At 39.1% G+C, this 18,481-nt stretch overlaps 1 protein-coding gene and 1 long non-coding RNA gene across 2 annotated transcripts; both read left to right on the forward strand.

Moving 5' to 3' along the window:
- The first annotated feature begins 4,286 nt into the window (after positions 1–4,286).
- LOC18433626 (uncharacterized) lies at positions 4,287–6,664 on the forward strand. Its single transcript, XM_006843709.4, has one exon. It carries the CDS (start codon positions 4,333–4,335, stop codon positions 6,406–6,408), a length of 2,076 nt encoding a protein of 691 aa, XP_006843772.1. The 5' UTR covers positions 4,287–4,332; the 3' UTR covers positions 6,409–6,664.
- Positions 6,665–16,345: 9,681 nt separating this feature from the next.
- Positions 16,346–17,192, forward strand: LOC148779407 (uncharacterized). Its single transcript, XR_016045222.1, has 2 exons — positions 16,346–16,512; positions 16,652–17,192. It is a non-coding gene; the product is annotated as an uncharacterized LOC148779407 (long non-coding RNA).
- The last annotated feature ends 1,289 nt before the right edge of the window (positions 17,193–18,481 follow it).

Consider the following 18,481-nt stretch of genomic DNA (forward strand, 5'->3'; position numbering starts at 1 on the left):
ATTTTTATATCTATTTATGAAGTTCAAAGCTTCAAAAATAGTGTAGATCAACATATCTATCATATCTTGAAAATTGACGGTCAAAAAATGCATTACAAAATACACTATTTTCTAATCTTGCAATCCATTTTTTCTCATGTCCATGCATTTTGACGTCGAGATGATCAATGTGAAGATATTTGGGCATCAAAACAACCTCTTCCAATGAAATATTTTAGTAGGCTCAAATTTGATTGTTTAGATCCTCGGCTCTATATAAACTTTAGATCCTCGGCTCTATATAAACTTTTCCCTTTAGTTTATTAGAGAGAGATAGAAGATGAGGGAACTTAAGTGTAGCTTCAATAAGCAATAAGATGAGGAAAAATAGACTTAGATAAAATGGCCGTATACAACACAGACTCCATATAATATTGGTTGTTCAAGTGGAAGGCTCTAAAAAAAATAAGAGGAAGGCTCAAATAGATATGGACGAAAGTAGTGGGAAACGATATAAAGACTTATGATCTTATTGAAGGTATGACTTTTGATAGAGCAGAATAGCGAAATATGAGTCATGTACTTCAATTAATTGGAACAGAGCTTTGAAGATGATGAGAGAGAGCTAGAAGGGATAGTACTACTCCTTGTATGAGTCAAGTATGGGCCCGTTTGTCGTGTGACAAGAAGTATCGGTGTACAATTTTCTTATAAGAAAGAGGATGGATGGTTGATGAAAACCAGAAAGATAAGAGAAAACCCTAATCCCATTGGGAAATCGGTGATGGGATTGGGCTTTTCAACTTATAGGACCGATTCTCGACCTGATTCTCTCATACAATCTAGAATTTGCCTGATTTATGGAGACTCCCTAGATTCTATCCACCCAAATGTTCATAGATTTCTACAAATTGTAAATACATCAAGAGAGAGATATGAACAAAATAAACAGCCTACTAAGCTTAATTTTCTGTTCACAGATTGGGAGATCCAGCTTCTTGGGCGCCTCTGGTTTTTGAGAAGGAGAGAGGCTCTATGAGGATGGTGGGTAATCGGGTAAATAGTGTGATATGTAGGAGTGAGCACTATATAATCAAAGTAAGGCACACCACCATACTTTTCGAACAATGCACTTTTGGTTTAGAAAAGCCTTGTGATGACATGAAAATCCATTTTCAGCCTTAATTATAAAATTTAAAGCTAAAAAAATGATACATATTGGGCAGATCTATAAACAATTTGTAATTTTAGAAATAGAAAATCTAGATAATGTGTTATAAGATGCATTACGTTGGCTAGAAATATAGTCTAAGAAGGGCTAAGACCTTAAATTTACTTTTAACTCGTCCCAAGCTTGGGTAAAGTAGGTAGATTGTATTAAGTAGGCAACTAATATAAAACTTTGTCAAAACCTTCTCATGAATTCTGACTCTATGATATCTACTTATGATAGGGTATTGACTTATTGACTAACTAAAGATATGGTCATTAATAGAACATAATGGTGAACCAAGATTTTATGTAGTTAACGCCAACTAGTTGGAAAAAAGCTCTGATGATTGAAATCCTTTTCTTTTTTCATATTAATACATCTCGAAGGCTCTCCAGCATTAAAGCAACTTTTTGCGATAGGTTTTTGAGGTGCACTCACTTCAACAGTATAAAGTTGAGACCTTTTTTTCTTATCTCAATTTTAAGTAAAATATATTTAAGTTATTTCAAAATAATATACTTGTATATATTATTTTTTTAAGTTTTAAATAAATAGAGAGATAGTAGTGGGTTTAGTCCTCCATTAAAGAGTGGGGTGTGAAAAGAGTAGTATAAATATAAAAACTCTCTCATGTTTTTTGTTCATAGAACAAAGGAGAAAGTGCTGGCACTTGTGCGGAGTAAGTAAAGTGTGTAATGCACACATGCGTGCCTGTGTAAGGGTGTTTGATGACACACTGTGCACTTCACACACTTGCATCAATGCATGAGGTACCCTTCGACCGAGTATGAGTTGGGCTTGGGGCTCGATGCTTTTTAGCGTGATGTAACTCATGCCTGCACATGTGCGTAAAGGGATGCGAGCATGGCAGGTACAAGTTCCAATGGCTAGGATACTAGCCGTTGATATTGTTTAGTCATCCAACGTGTAATAACTGTTGGATGACAATCACTTGTCCTGTGAACAATATTGATAGTTATTATTCACTCTTTAAAAGGGATTTTTTACTCTTCTTTTTTAACCACCTTTTATTATTTGGAATTTTCTTTCTCTTCCAATAATTTTTTACTATCTTTATCTCTTTGAAAATACAAAAATAAGTACCTTTTTCACTCTACATTCATACAACTCTAGTGTCACGTAGACTTGCCAATATCGTGCAAAATTGGGCGAGTATTTGCTCGGGCTACATTTTGGTGCACTGATATCCTATAGTAAGGGACAAATTACAATATTAAGCGAGTAAGGGACAAATTACAATATTAAGTGAGCCCATAATGTAGCTTTAAATAGAAAAGTCCATCTTCCATCTCTCTTTTATGGGGTGAGATTTGTATAAGGTATCAATCTTATACTATTGAAATAAGTTACACATCAAAACTATACCGAAAATATAGTTTCCGTGTCACAAAGCCTCGTGATAATATGAAAAATCTATTGTTGGTCCCAATTATGAAATTTAAAGTTCTAGAAATGATGATGATCAAGGAGATCTATAAACATTTGAAAATCTAGAAAGTGAGTCCAGGTAATGTCTTAGAATATAAATTACTTTTATAACTAAAATTTCTTTTTTTTTTGTGTATATGAATCTAGAGGTCAAGATAATGGATTTGAAAGTTTTTCAGCATGAAACAACCTTCTCTAATCGGCATTTTAGGTATACCTTACTAGTACAGTATAAGGTTCACACCTTATATAAACTTTTTCCCAACACCTACGAAGGCTGTTAAGAGCCAATCACGCGCCACCAAAACCACAAACCACGAGAGCAGCACACAGGAAGCATACAGTCACTTCCTTGTAACGGCCTCAAATCCAGGCCGTCCATCTCGGGATGGGCCCACCTAAGGCCACATCACACGTGTGGTACAGTCATAAGGGCCCGCTTTATTAGCTGTCGTCCGACTCTCATTTCTTTACACCATCATCCCCCACCCCACCAAATATAACCTGGACTGCCCCTTCATTTTACAAATTTCACAGGGGCGATTTCGTCAACATGCCCCCGTAAGCCGCACGCCAAATATTCCTTACCCCCAACAAAATATTATTTTACTCCAATTTAAGGAAAAAAAAAAGGGATTTTATACTTGATTTTCTAAAAAGAACAGTGGCATTTTCGTCAATAGTGGTCCAAGCCTTTCTTTGCTGCGCCCGAAATCTACACAAAATTACTTTCCCCAAAAGAGCAGGGCTAATTTCGTCAATAGGCAGTCGCCACTACAAAGAATGGCTGTGCAATGATAGTTCCAATATTACCCTTACCAAAACCTTCTTTTTGCCGATCATAACTTGAGGTGATAACCGGTCGGGCTAGGGTCGGGTGACCTTGGCCTAGCCCGGCCTAGCCCGACCCTTATCCCAAAATGCTGGGGCTGAGCCATGCCGAGCCAAAAATGAAAAAAATTAAAGAAAATAAGAGCACGAGTATTGGCCCTAGCTTGACCCTCTGTGCCACAATTTGTAGTCCAGATCCTATTTTAAGGAATGTTGTTAGATACGCTTTGCCTAAACCGACTTTAGAATTCTGGCCCAAACAGAATGGAAGCATAGCCTAGCGATGTCACTGCAGTCCGCTTCGGGTTGTGTCGGTCCAATTCGAACCGCTTTATGCCGATACAGCCCAAGTTTATGTCTTTTCATCAAAAACAAATAAACATCGATATATTAGTATTTTTTTTATTTTTTATTTTTAAAATTTTTATTTTCATTCTTTTTATTATTTTTTAATTTATATTATATAAATATCATTTTTATTTTTATTAAATTTTTTTAAAAAAATCTAAAATCTTCCCGGAAACATAATCCCAAATTGCTTTGTATTTCTCACAAGAAATATAAAAACAATCTAAAGCCAATTTGCCAACATTAATTTTTAAGATTAGACTGGCCCATATCCTTACAGCCCATTGCAAGTCGTAAGCATAAACTGAAATTCCTCTCTTGGAAGGGGGGTATTTTCGTCAAGTTCAGTTTCGTCCTAATCCTCGTATATAGCGTGCGTGTACTAGCAGTCCATGTACAGTGTCCGGTAGATCCCCAGGCGGGCACTTTTTGCAACCCTCCGCCCCCCAAAGCCAACAACCCCCGCCCCCAAAGTTAGAGAGTGAATAGAGAGAGAGAGAGAGAGAGAGGCGATGGCCGGAAAAGCACCTCCCGTGAGGCCGCCGGCAGCGCCACCCGCCCCAGCGTCACCTCCGTCTGTAGAAGCCGACGTTGAGGGCGGCGTTGGCTATGCTGAGTCTGTCGAATCATCGCCGCGCTCCCGCGGCACCACCGATCCATGGGATGATCCTACACCGCAGGCGGTGCCACCGGCGGGGTCGCAGAAGCTCCGCTTGATGTGCAGTTATGGAGGTCGCATCGTTCCGCGACCTCACGACAAGGCACTTTGCTACCTTGGCGGGGACACCCGCATCGTCGTTGTTGACCGCCACACCACTTTGGTGGAGCTGTCGTCGAGGCTCTCGCGGTTGCTTCTGAATGGCCGACCCTTCACCCTCAAATACCAGCTACCCAACGAGGACCTGGACTCACTGGTGTCCGTCACCACCGATGAGGACCTGGAGAACATGGTCGACGAGTTCGACCGCTGCCTCCGGCCTGCCCGCCTTCGCCTCTTCCTCTTTCCCACTCGCCCCCCTGACACCGCCGCTTCATTGGGATCATTGCTTGAAGACTCAAAAGCTGATTTGTGGTTTGTCGATGCTCTCAATGGCTCTGGCCTCGCCCCTAGGGGCCACTCAGCTGATGCCGCCACTGTTGATCACCTCCTTGGTGGTGTCAATTCTGGCGATGGCTTCTCGTGGCCCCCAGAGAAACCCCCATCTGCTGCGCCATCTGCTGCGCAGTCGGAAGTCTCACCGGCTGCTGGAAGTGGCGGGGTGGCAACTCAGGAGGTGCACTCAGTGCCGGACTCACCGATGCTCGAGACCACGTCGTCATTCGGGTCTGCATCGTCTGCTCCTTACCTCTCAAACCTGCCACCGATTCGCATCCGCGCCGAGGAGAGCCCCATGACCCTGCCGCCTGCAGCGCAGCAGACGAGCTTCGAAGATCATTTCGCACAGTTGGGTATCTCGCAAAAGACTGATGAAAACTTCAAGGAGAGCCCAGTCTCTGCCACCAACAAGATCGCATCCGATGAGGATATCAACACAAAGAAACAACCCTTTCAGCAGGTTCCTCCATCAAAACCCTCAGATTTCCAGGAAGCAGCTCAGCCAAGATACGAGCCCTCTGGTTATTCGATCCCAGCTTCTCATGTGCTTTTGGAATCAGATGAAGGAGGTTTCCAAAAACATGATCTCAGAGACCCTTCAATTCCTTACTTCTATAAGGATCACAACCTTGGTCCTCCTGCTTCGGCTTATTCAAAGCCGGTGGTTTACCAGGAGCAGAATCCTCCTGCACATATGGGTTCGATCCCGATTCGAGCCATTCCTGCTCCAACCCCTGATTCCACCGCTGCTGATTCGATGAAACGAGAGGCGGTGATTCCTGACTCCATTTACAAAACCCAGGTTCAATATCATCCCTCTGGTTTCGTTCTCCAACCTGAGCAACAATTCATGCATGCACCTCCCCAATTTATACACCATCCCAGCCCAAATTCCTATTACCAGGTTCATCACCTTCACCCCCATCTTCAAGCTCAGCCTCAACAGCCGGAGAGCCAGCCACCATACCCTGTGTATTTCCTTCACTCTCAGCCTGTGAGGCCTAACCAGTTCCCATATAACTTGGCCTCATTGCAACAACAGCAACAGCCCAATTTGGTCGATGCTCAAATTTCGTCATCCAGCAAGTCCCCAATGGCCATGGCTGATCTGACCACTAAGCCTCCGCTTCCCACTACTTCTATGGCCAATCCTCGAGCCCCAATTAAGCCAGAAGCCCCCCCTGTAACTGCTGCAACTATGTATCGAACATCAACTGCACAAGCAGTTCCCTCTGCCCCGCTTGTTCAGATGACAGAGTCTCTCCCACTTCAACCTCAATTCACGAATTACCAACATTTTCTACATCCTACCCAAGCCTCCTCTGGTGCTCATTTTGGCTATGAATTGGGTGATCCAGCGCAAGCTCAGGTGTTCTATACACAAACCCCATTGACCATGAATCCTCCTCCAGTGTACCAAGCTGCCAATGTGGAGGCTTCTTCTCAGTCGCTCCCTGATACAAAACAAGTGAGACCTTCGCAACCACTGTAAGTTTGAGAGATGATTTGTTGGGGTTCGAAATCTCAGCGGTCTAAATTTTGGGCGCGTGTGGTTTGATTATTTAGATGTTATTATACTTGTGTGCTGTTGTTTGTTTTCGGGTGGGGAATAAGTAGGGAAGTGGTCATGTTGATGGGACGTGTTTATGTTCATCTCTTCGTACATTGTTCACAGTTTGTATGATCAGTTGTTGAAAGTGTTCGGTTTTATTTAATAATAAATACAGTGAGTGATTGTTTGATGCTTCTGTGCTTTGAGTGATTGTTTGATGCTTCTGTGCATTGTGAACATGGCTATTCTTTTTGATATGATGTTACAGAGTATGATCTTATGTTATGCTACGCTGCCATCTTCTTGTTGATACTAAATATTTATTATCATTTTTCTATGTTCATTAGAACCCTACGAATCCTTCTTCTGGTACCAGGGACACTGTGTCTTGGCTGAAAATATTTCCCAAATTAAGTATCAAAAGAAATTATCTGCCCCATGTTTAGGAACTTAGTGAAGCTTATTTCTAACATCAATTATCAGAGAACCATAACTGAAAGCTTCCTGCAGTTTCAATAGCAAAGACAGCTCCATTTCTGTCCACTCAAGCATCATTGGACTGCAACTTTGGACTTCTTCTTTGGAAAAGTTACTTGAAAGATTTGTCTTTTAGCTTGAATTTTGGGAATGCACCTTGGATGTTCTCAGTTGAGATTTGGAACCCAATTGCTGTTTTTGCTGCCTACTATAACTATAATAATCTTTCCTGAGCTTCTACTATGTTTTTCCTTATTTAATTGCAGAGCATGAGTGCTGCCCATGACTCGATGAGAAAATGTTCAATTTGGCTCATCATGTTCATGCCCTCCCTTGGGTCTTGTCTTTTTTTGCCTCTTTTCTGTATCTATTCAATGTATTCAAAGGAAGATTCATCAGGAAAAGAAGATACCTATTCATTGAAAGATTCGTTGGTATTTCAAAACTTGCTGAGCTGACTTGGGTCTCACTTGAGTCTGCTCAGGTTAGGGCCCTGGAAGGCCCGAGCCAGGACCTTGGGACTCACCTTCTTATCTTATTTTGGGCAGGCTTGTTATTATTTTATAGTCTTGTGAGACTCGCCCAAGACAAACTGGGTCACTCGGGCTCAGGACCCTAGTGTGTCGTGATCCGAATCCTGGGTTTTAAAAACTGGCAATCAGAAAATAAAGTGGTAGTTTGAGAGAAGCATTTGCCTCGATGTTGCTGACCCCACTTACAAACACGGTTCACCAGGAGGCAAAATGATGCAGTGCACATTCCATTCCATGCAGGTCTTGGTATAAAAGAAATCTCTCTTTAGAGCCTACGATTTAGATTCATAAATGGATGTTGGTAGGTCATCTTTGTATATTAAGTTAGGCTTCTGGCTATCTGGTACCATGGATGTTGTGGATGCTTTTTTTTTTTTTTTAATGAATAAATTACCTCATGGATGTTTACAAGTCAATTTGACATAAGTTCTTGAAGGAACCCAAGGCCATCAGTAGTGAGTGGCTTATAAGTGTGTGGCGGGTGGCTTGCAAGGGTGCTTAGTGGGTCAGCTCAACCCAGTGATGCTGGATGAACCTGACATGGTTCTGAGTATCTCTTTCCCAACTTGGCCGATCATGTCCATGTCTAGAAGTGGGAACCCGACATTGGTTCAATCCTTTCTGACTTTTCCTATGTGGCCAATCGGTACCCACAAGATGTGGCCAATCGATACCCACAAGATCCACAAGATGTGGCCAATCGATACCCACAAGATGGTTGCTCAGAGTAAAGGGGGAGAAGAAGAGAGAGTAAATAACTGAAAGAACTCAAAAAAAGAGGAGAAAAAGGTGTGACCCTATAAACTGGTGCACCAAGTACATAAGGAGAAGGGAGAAGGGAGGCTTAAAGGGTAAGATGGAATACAAAAAAGAAGATACCTATTAAGAAGGGGGTTAGGGACTAAAGAAAGTAAGATGCAGGAGGATTCTGGGTCCTCGAGTAGTTGTCAGGAGTTGGAAAGAATTCGGCTGTCAAAGCTGAGTGGGTACATGCTTCAGGGCCGGGAAAGAAAGGGGTGGAAGGAGATTGCTAAGTCCACGACTAGTCCTCGGGAGCTGGAATGCCTCCAACCTACCAAACTGAGTAGTGATGAACTACCAAGCCAAGAGATGTTGAGAGGACGTAGCTGAGACATCATTTGTCCCTCATCCTATGGTAGTTATCCCTTACGGACTAGCTGCAAATGAGAGGAAAAGAGGGGAGAGAAAAGGGGAAGACAGGGGGAGTGGGCCAGAAGAGGAAATAGACCCTGAAATAATAGAAAAAATCGGAGGAGAGAGACTAGAAGATGATGTTACATTAGGGGGAAAGAAGCCGAAGGATGGGAGTAGGGTAGAAGGGCCTTGAGAGACAACGGCGAAGATCTCTGAAGAAGCCTGATCGAGAAGAAACCTCCAAGAGATGAAAGCTTTTGTGATCCAGGCACCAGCTGCTGAGTCGTTGTGGGCCAAGTAAGAGCCAGGTTTTTCTTTGCCAAACCTACCCTTTTCTCTCTGTAAAAGAAACGCTTCTTTCTAAACCAAGCTCTGCAACTGCTGCGTCAGTGAAACCCTAGCTCGGCAAATGATCGGCAAGTATTTTTGCACTTCATGGATGCAGTGGAAGAGAGAGAGAGAGAGGGCTCTCGTACCGTTTCCTGCCTTCCTTGTTCACGTTTGCAATTCACTTCACTCACTTATGGTTCAATCATCTCGTCCCTTCTCAAGATTTAACTTTTCCCCTTGGATTTTTTTTTTTTTTTCTTTCCATCTTCTTCGGGTTAGGTCCCTTAAGCCACTTCATGTAGCACTACTTCTTTGTTCTCTTAAGTGGAAGAAGAGAAGAAAAATATGAGTAATCGTCTTACTTTCTACATGTTTGTTTCATGGGAAACCAGGGAGCACCAGGAAAAAGTGGAACCCCAAAAGCACCTTGTCAGTGCAGTTTTGAGGGGAAGCACTATCGTGCATATTTTGGTAGGAAAGTCTTTTTCCATTGATGGACCTTTCACCTGGGAAATCCTTTACCATGATGAAGTTCAAACGTCTCCAAAATGTCGGTGAGGTACTCGACCAGGAAGTGGCTTGATCTCGAGAGACCTCACCGTCCAACTCGCATCAGACGAGTAGTATACAACTATCGAAGCTTAGAACAAAGTTGAAGCTCTGCTGGGGCCTATGTATGATATATTAGTCGAGCCCAAACCAGGATTCTAGATGAACTTCTGCCGGTATGTACTTTAGCCTGGTTTTCATGAGGACAGAACTTCCCTTAATCCTTCCTCAAACAAATCAGGTACCGATAAAACTCAGGGATGGTATGGAACAAACTTCAAGGGTCCGACCCTCGACCTCCTGTCTACAAATTCGGGGTGATCGGAAGTTACACAGTCCTTGGGACTATTGTCATCTCTTGTTCTGGTGCAAATCCTTTCCTAATTGTGCAAATCCTTTACTAATTGGGTTAGTAAGTCCGGGGACAATGTGCTTTATATAATGGGTGCAGTTTGTATAGAGCCTAGGCTCTAAACAATCAAATTAGAGCGTACTTTCAAATAGTATCAAGAAATGCGGTTTCAATATTGGAAATCTTTGTGAGTCTTAAAATATATTTTCATCTTTATTTATAAGGTGTAAAGCTTCAAAAATAGTGTAGATCGACATATCTATGAAAACTTGAAAATCTTGAAAATTGATGGTTCAAAAATGCGTTACAAAATACACTATTTGCCAAACTTGAAATCTATTCTTTTCTCATGCCCATGCATCTTGATGTCAAGATGATCAATTTCAGGATATTTGAGCATCAAAACAATATCTTGTAGTGAAAGTTTTGATGTAGGCTCAAATTTAGTTGTTTAGAGCCTCGGCTCTATATAAACTTTTCCTTACATAATTTATCACCACCTCAAGTTATTTTCAGGTTCACTACCCCAAGAGGAATATTGCAGCAACATGAAACAGGATAGGAGAGGTATGACCTTTAGGAGGATTGTCAAAGCATCCTCAAAATGGAAAATAAAGCGTTCACACAAATAATTGAAAAATGATTTCTATGGCTCATGAGCCGATTCTAGATAATTAGAAAAAAGGATATGATGATGATGATTTCTATGGTTGATGTGGTAAAGGCTAAAATTAGATAGGAAGTTCAGTTGAACTAACCTTCAGAGAAGGAAAATGATAAATGTGATTAAAAAATAAATGCACAAGATCTCCTAATAGCATCCTGGGAACGTATTATTCTTGGGCCACATCTTTGTCTCTTTAACATTTGACTCACAGCTTTGAGAATGTGGCGATGGCAAATGTGGTCCTCCTCTTTCAATTTGGAAAAGTCAGTAGTTTGTTTGGAAATTGAAATATAATAAAAGTTGCGATCAGTGTTAGAAAACATTAACCGGGAATGGAACCCAGCCATGGGCTGGGTAACCTGGAACCCGCCTGGGCAATTGGCCCTAATCGAGCAGGTCTTGGCAGAGCTAAAATTTTTAAAAAAATATAAAAAATATCAAAAAAATATATGGAAAGTATGTTTAAAATATAATTGAACAAAATAAAAAAAATAGTGGAAAAATAGAATTTGAAAAATCGAGCGATATTTTAGAAATAATCCAAAAGATGGAAAAATAATATATATGTATATATATATATATATGAGAAATGATCCTATAGGTCCATCTCCCACTCATGTATATAGGACTTCAAAAGATTATCATTAAATTAAATTTGACACAGATCTTTAAAAAAATCAAATCCCACACCTATGTGATAATTTTTTTAAGGATCCATGTCAAACGTAATGGTGATCATTTGGAGTCCTACACACATGAGTGGAAAAAAATCCTATAAGATCATATATGGTGATCATTTGGAGTCCTACACACATGAGTGGAAAAAAATCCTATAAGATCATATATATATATATATATATATATATATATATATATATATATATATATATATATATATATATATATGTTGGTTTTTTTATTTGCTAAACTACTTCCCAATCGTTTTCAATGTAAAACACTACAAAACCTATTACAGACAAATTCTCAACTTTTTGGATTTTTATAATTTTGTTAAAAGTTTTTTTTAAGTTGGGATGGTCAAGTCAATTAACCACCCTAACTGGTTAAAACGAACCACATCTTTGGCCAGTTCTAGGTAAACTTGCTAGTTTTGGGTTAACCCGGTCGGGTTTGCGAACAAGGGTTGGGATTGTATACTTAGATACCATTTATCTTTTTTACGAGGAGGCCATAATTGCTATTGTCATTAGATGTCAAATTAGATGGCTTGTAGTATGTCACAAATTTCAAGAATCTTTATTTTATTTTTTTGAACTTGTACTCTAATTAATGACACACCCATCCATCTAATTTGAAATCTGATGGACGAGTAATGGTGACCACCTCCTTGTATTAAAAATGAATAATCATTTTATAATATTTTTTTCATAAGGTTCTTGATAAATAATATAATTTATTATGCATATTCAAATAATATGAGCAAATTTCGCATGGCTGGTCGCCTCTTTCTACAGTCTTTGACAGAAAGGATAGAAATTTATCCACTTATTAGCCGGCTGCTATTGCTCCATCTACGACTCTGAATCATCCATTTTTGTGAGATCCACCAATTTAAGAGTCCTAATACCGTTTCGTTTCTCTTTCTTCTTCCTCTTTTTTTATTGGTTGTGGTTTCCATAAGGTTGCAACCTTAAACAATCCCACTACGGTGCACCTATAAATTTTATCATAATATATAATTTTGATGTAAAATGTTCTTAGGATTATCTCAAAATCTATTTTTATATCTAATTATAAAATTTTAAATTTCAAAAATAGTCAAAATCAAGTAGATCTATAAACACATGAAAATCTTGAAAATGGGCGGTATAGATAATACGTTGCAAGATGCACTCTTTTTTAGACTGAAAATCTTTTTATTTTTCATAATGATACATCTCGATGTCGAGGTGATCAATCACAGGGTTTTTCAATATTAAAATTACCTTTTTCGATGGATTTTTGAACTGCATGTATGGTTCTACATTTTAAGGTTGCAGCCTTATATAAACTTTTTCCTTTTTTATTTGAATGGATGAATTTAAATAGGACTGCAAAATTTCAAGCCCTAAAATTTTGCTAGGTTTCAAGGGCTTGGGTCAATGATATTGATATGGAAACCTGTTTATAGGTTCCTCTTTGTGATATAAGAACATTTGTTAGGTTTGGTGATAACTAAATAAAAAAAGAAAGTTTTGTGGTTAGCCAGAAAAAGTTATTGATATGTGTAAAATGGGATCAAGATATAAGACTCACCCCTCTTGGGGTCACCCTATCATGAGTCATGGGAATATTTTGATTTCTAGAGAGAGGTAGAGCCTCCAAGAGAGATGATAGACCTACCTCCAAGAACGAGATGTCGTAGTCTCATGGACTGGATTGGTTCGCTTCCCGCTTCTAGAGAAAAAAAGTCTATTAGTTGCTCTCAGTGTTCTATTTATGCTGACCATATAGTTGTAGAATAGAGGAGGTTGATCAGCATTATTGCTTGGTCGGGAGAGAAAGCATAAAAAGGAGGATTCCCAAAGGTTTTGCTGATGTTTAAAGAGATGTATTTCTCTTAAAAAAGAAATTGTAATTTTCATTGAGATAGGTGTTTCTATTTGCTATGGCTACCGAAGTAGCCCTTTAAAATTGTGTTTTGTTATAATGTGTTTTTTCTGATCGCACAATCTTGGTAGGATCTCGAAATTTGGGGTTTTTAGTTTTCCAAGTGAGGGGTTGCCGAGAACTTTACAATTGGAAATGGTGCCCAAGGTGTGTATGAGATGAAGGTTTGTATTTCCTTTAAAAAAAAAAGATGCATGGCGAAGGAAACGTGCTTGGGTCATGAAGGCAGAGGCTAGGTTTTCATAGCCCAACATCTCAAATTCTATTCCTATATAACTTTATAAAAAAAATAAAAAAAAAGATGCATGGCGAAGTCTAGAAGGAGTAAGTCTCTTGGTTGCTCTCAATGTTTCTTTTTCAGTAGAAAAAAGGAGGGTTATCGATAGAGTTATTCTATCAAGAGAGTAGGTTTACATATGAAGATTAATTAGGGTTTTGCTGATGTTTAGAAAGATATACATCTCTTAAACACATTGAGATAGTAAATTTGATATTCAATTTTTAGTTACCAAGGGTGTAGCCATAGCCTTTTTAGAGTGAACCACAAAAATTGTATATCATTGTGATGTGCCTTTTGTATTTGTTCTATTCCCCGGCTGCTTTTCTTTTTTTGAATCTTTGTATTCATCTACTTTACATCTAGCTAATTATATACATGATCTTAAGTTGGATCCCGATATTTTAGATTCCTAACTCCACAAAGGGTTCTCGAGGACCTTGCAACAGTCATACTGAACAAAGTACTTATTGAGATTAAAGGTAGAATACACTGAATATGGCCTCTACCTTTAGGTTTGGGTGGTCAATGTGACAGGGCACCACGTCATGACATCTAGAGTTTTTGGTTTTTGCCAAAGTCCCAAGTTACCATTCATAAAGCATCATCCTTTTAATCTTGAAAAACTAAAGTCAAAATACCCTTTGGAAATAAAAATCTACTCATTGATATAACTAACGATTTGGAAAAGGAGTATGGATACGATTTCTCTTGTGCAGGCCCAATTTAAGTGACAGGACTGCATTTTCCCTCCATTCGTTTGGAAATGTAGATTCCGACCACTAATGGGCTCCTAAAAGGGATTTTGGAACCCCTTGTCAATGTTACACTGCCAAACAGGGCTGGCAACAGGCCGACCCAGACCGCCCTTGGCCCTGGTTCTCAAAGGGCCATCTCAGGCCTAGCCCAATCCTTACCGGGCCAAAGAGGCTTTGGCCTAGGACCTATGTGGACCGGGCCGATCCAAATAAAATCAACAAAAGTAAAGCAGAAGAAAGAGAAAAAGAGGGTTGCGCCGGCCTTGCACCAACCCAACCCTCGAGCCATGATGGCCAAGCCCGGGCCCAGCCTTTGGGCCCCATTTTGTGGCTCAGGCCCTAGTTTTTTATTGCCACGCTGACCAGGATGGAGCAGGCCACGTAGCCCATTGCCACTCCTACAGCCAAAATACCTAAAACCTAACACACCTATAACTGAACACCGGCAAGGAGTTGAGCTTAGGCTTGTAACTATTAGCAACGCTATATCTCAAGTTCGATTCTTATCATTGAAATACCTAATAATAATAATAGTAAATAAATAAATAAATAAAATGAGCACTTGTAACCGGGGATGACACTTTAGAGTGACAGACAAAAGCTTGAGCTTCAGATAGGAGGGCCCATCATGGTTCCTTTTAGGATATGGGGCAAATAGAAAATCGAGATCTTCGAATAAAGTTAAATAGAGCTTTATGGTTCAGATTCAAAGAAAACACTGGTATTATCTTCAGAAGCTCATTGCAAAACTACTAAATGCATTCTGCAACATGTTTAGTACCAAAATACTAATTCAATAATTATCACATGCGGATGATTTCATTGGTTTTGAAGTAATTCTAGCGAATGTAACTAGTGTTCGACTACGCGGTCGAGTCCGCTCAGACTCGCCCAAGTAATTACGGACCGTGGCGAGCATAAGTATCCCTGAGGTGGATACACACCCAAGTAATTGGGGACCGTGGCAAGCTCAAGTATCCCTGAGTTGGGTATCCAACTCGGGGATCTCATATAAAAAATTTAAAGGATAAAAAAATTATTTGTAATATATTTTTTAATGTGTTTTATTATTTTGGCCAAGATTGGAAAGTATTTTGATCACAAATACTTATTTCTATATTTTTCAATCTTTTGAATTATTTCAAAATTAACCCCGTCACAAATTGATTTTTCAAAATCTATTCTTTTACTATTTTTTAACCAGATGTGTTTTGTTTAATTTTATTTTAAATAAATATTTCAATTTTTTAAATTTTTTTTAAAAAATTTAACATTATTTAGCTTGAACAATACTCAGCCCAACTTGGGGCTGAATTACTCATACTTGGGCTTAGTACTCAACTCGGGCCTGGGCCGAGTACACAGCCTGAGTCGTTCAATCTAACACTGATGTAACTTACATGGTGTTATCATTCTCCTGGATTTACAATCTGCCACTTCTCACGAGGTACATTCATGAAACTGTGCCCTTTGTTTTCTCGAGGCAAATGAGAGTGTGATTGAATAAATCCATAATCCCGCATGCCTAGGTTTAAGGGATATAACCATGGTTGAGGCCTCCAAAACTGCAGACTCGGACAGAATTTGGAGTACAAGATGTTGCATATGAAAGAGTCCTAGGGGTCGCCATTATTGTTTTTATATTTTTGGGGAAGGTTTTGATTTTGGTGCCATTAAAATGCATGAATCAGTAAAAATGGGAGAAGAATCACAATATCAGTGGAGTAAAACTCAATTTTGTTTCGAAGTCTGAAGATTTAAAGGAAATAAATATTTTTAGTTACTATAAAAAGATGCTAAGTTTATTTTCTAATGGGAAAATTACACCAGTATCGGGTACATTTTTTCCTCAATTTTATGCGAAGGTCCCAATTTTATTTTTTACAATTTTCCTCGCAGCCTGAAGTTTCACCACCCTTCTATTTTGTTTCATTTTATTTTTTTCGAAGTTTTGGGTTGTTCAATTGCCCAGGGCCATTTTAGGGTCAGCATTATGTTCTAAACATTGGACTGATTTAAAGCTGCGTAAACGAGATATAATAGTTCTCGACCCTTTTTTTTAGTCACTTCAATGTTTCAATGTTGGATCTTTTATTTTCGTTTTTGAGAGGGTACGATGTTCAAATCTTTGGATCGCCTTTTATAAATTTGATGTTTGATGCATTTGACCAGGCTTTAGTTCCTTTTGGTTTTTTTGACAGTCGAGCATGCAATCAAGATAGGCATAAAAACCGGTTTCGAAGCCCTTTGTTCATAAACCTCTCACTCACCCCTGACTCTCCCCTCCCCCTCTTCCTCTATTGCCAAATTGACTTTGTGCAAGCTCTCTATATCCGGTAGGTCTTTTTATTTCTTTTTTTTTTTTTTTTTTGGTAGCTTGCATGATTGCAGAGAGAGAGAGAGGTGTATTTTGTAGTGTTTTTTCTTTCATTGTGATTCTAAGCCATTATTTTTTTATTTATCCTTTGTATGCAGAGGAAGATTTATCCAATTGAAAAGGTGATTCATTTTGGATTGTACTTTGATTTCTGTTGCCAGTTTCTAAGCTTTGGGGTTCTTGCGATTTTTTACGTGAATGCGGTTGTTTGATTTCTCATCAGTTTTATTCTAATTTTTAATTGTTGCGGTTAATTTCATTTTAGGGTTTTGTGGACATGGGTGCTCTGTTTTGGAATTTATTCTAATTTCTAGTGATTATCAGTGGATGTGGGTTTTGGGTGTTGGTCATTCTATTTTTTCATTTTGTTCCTTTCCATTCAAAGAAGAGTTATCCAATTGAAAACACCAATTTCTAGATTGAGTTTACCTCTTTCAATCTCTAAGAAATTGGGTTGTGTTCGTTCTTTTTCTCCTTGCCATTTATTTGCTATCAGGTGGATTGTGTGTCATTCATTTCTCACTTCATGAAGTCATGTACATATTTATTTGCCTTTGATGCACAATATTCTTGTTTTTATGAACTTGGATGGTTTTACTTTGTGGAATAATTAAGAAAGTGATCCAGTTTGGGTTGTTCTTTGATTTAGGTTTTTTTTTGGGGGAAGTATTGATTTAGGTTTTGGAGTGTCTTTGATTGTGGGTTGCCTCACCTTGATTTTATATTTACTCGTTTGGTTATTGGTGAGTGAGGTTGCTTTATCATCATGGTGGTTCCTTTGAGCAAAACCTGAATAATGGACGGATTCCCTACAAGGGCATATGAGGATTATCACATGAAGATTATCACACGGTCTGACCTAAAGATTTTAACAGTTGGGTATCTAAAAAAAGATTTACCAAAAACAGGTTTTATAGAATTAAATGATGACGGAGATGTGACATATATGCTATTGTTGGCTTTTAATATTCACCTGTGTTACAAACTAACCATTGGAGCCAATCATTAGGGAACATTACCCAAGTGTAGCTGACATAGGTCCATCTTGTGGTCCATCAACTAGAATCAAGTAATAATTTCGATGTATCTTATATTTTATATTTTAATACGTATTGAATCCTTTTGATGTCTCGTCCCAACTAGAGCATTAAACCAATGCTTGTCGTCATTGTCTAAAATGAAGTACATGCATTCGAGCTAGACTTGGAGAGTGACATAGAAATCTGACATGATTATCATACCTTGTATCCATTAGAAAGTAATCCGCTTGCAATGGACATGAATTCGAAAATGTCAGACTACTCTGCAATCACTTTGTCAACTAATGCCATATATCAAAGATTTGTCATGAAGCATTGAAAAATGATCAAAGACCATCTATTTTGCAAGTTGTGTTGCAGAGGGGTGACATGACACGTGTGGTGCTTTAGGGTTACTCTTATTAAGTATTTTGGTGTGAGAGAGTTGGTAGATAACTTCATTCATGGAGAAATAATGCGAAGTGCGATGAAGAGAGTTCTAAAAAAAAAGGATAGCCTCCCAAGAATCGAACCCATTCCTCTTACAAAGAGGGAATTTTATGTGTCTGGAATGAAATTGATTTGTATAGTTTCTTCTTTGCAGGGGATTTTCTATTTTTGCTTGTGAAGTTGGTGTCAGTATAAAAAATATTTCGAGTTTTGGGTGAGTATGGATTGGAGGAAAGCTGTATTTGGGAGAAATGTGGTTTCTTCTTCGAGTGTTGGTTTAGATGTTGTGTATTCTTCTTCTTTGGTTGTGGTGGATCGAGATGCCTAGAACCATCTCAAGATTAAAACTGAATTTTTCGTGTCTAGCTCTTTCTGGCCCCCAATCTCTGATTTTTTTGGCCTTTCTGATTGGGCTCAAAGGGGGTGGAATTTGTCCTATCTTTCGGATGTAAAATCTAT

Source organism: Amborella trichopoda, chromosome 12 (assembly GCF_054954075.1).
Source record: "Amborella trichopoda isolate Santa Cruz 75 chromosome 12, AtrichopodaSantaCruz75HAP2 v2.0, whole genome shotgun sequence".
Taxonomy (NCBI): Eukaryota; Viridiplantae; Streptophyta; class Magnoliopsida; order Amborellales; family Amborellaceae; genus Amborella; species Amborella trichopoda.

Bases quoted from the DNA above. Each gene is read 5' to 3' on its own strand.
- LOC18433626 (XM_006843709.4), top strand. From the start codon at position 4,333: ATGGCCGGAAAAGCACCTCCCGTGAGGCCGCCGGCAGCGCCACCCGCC.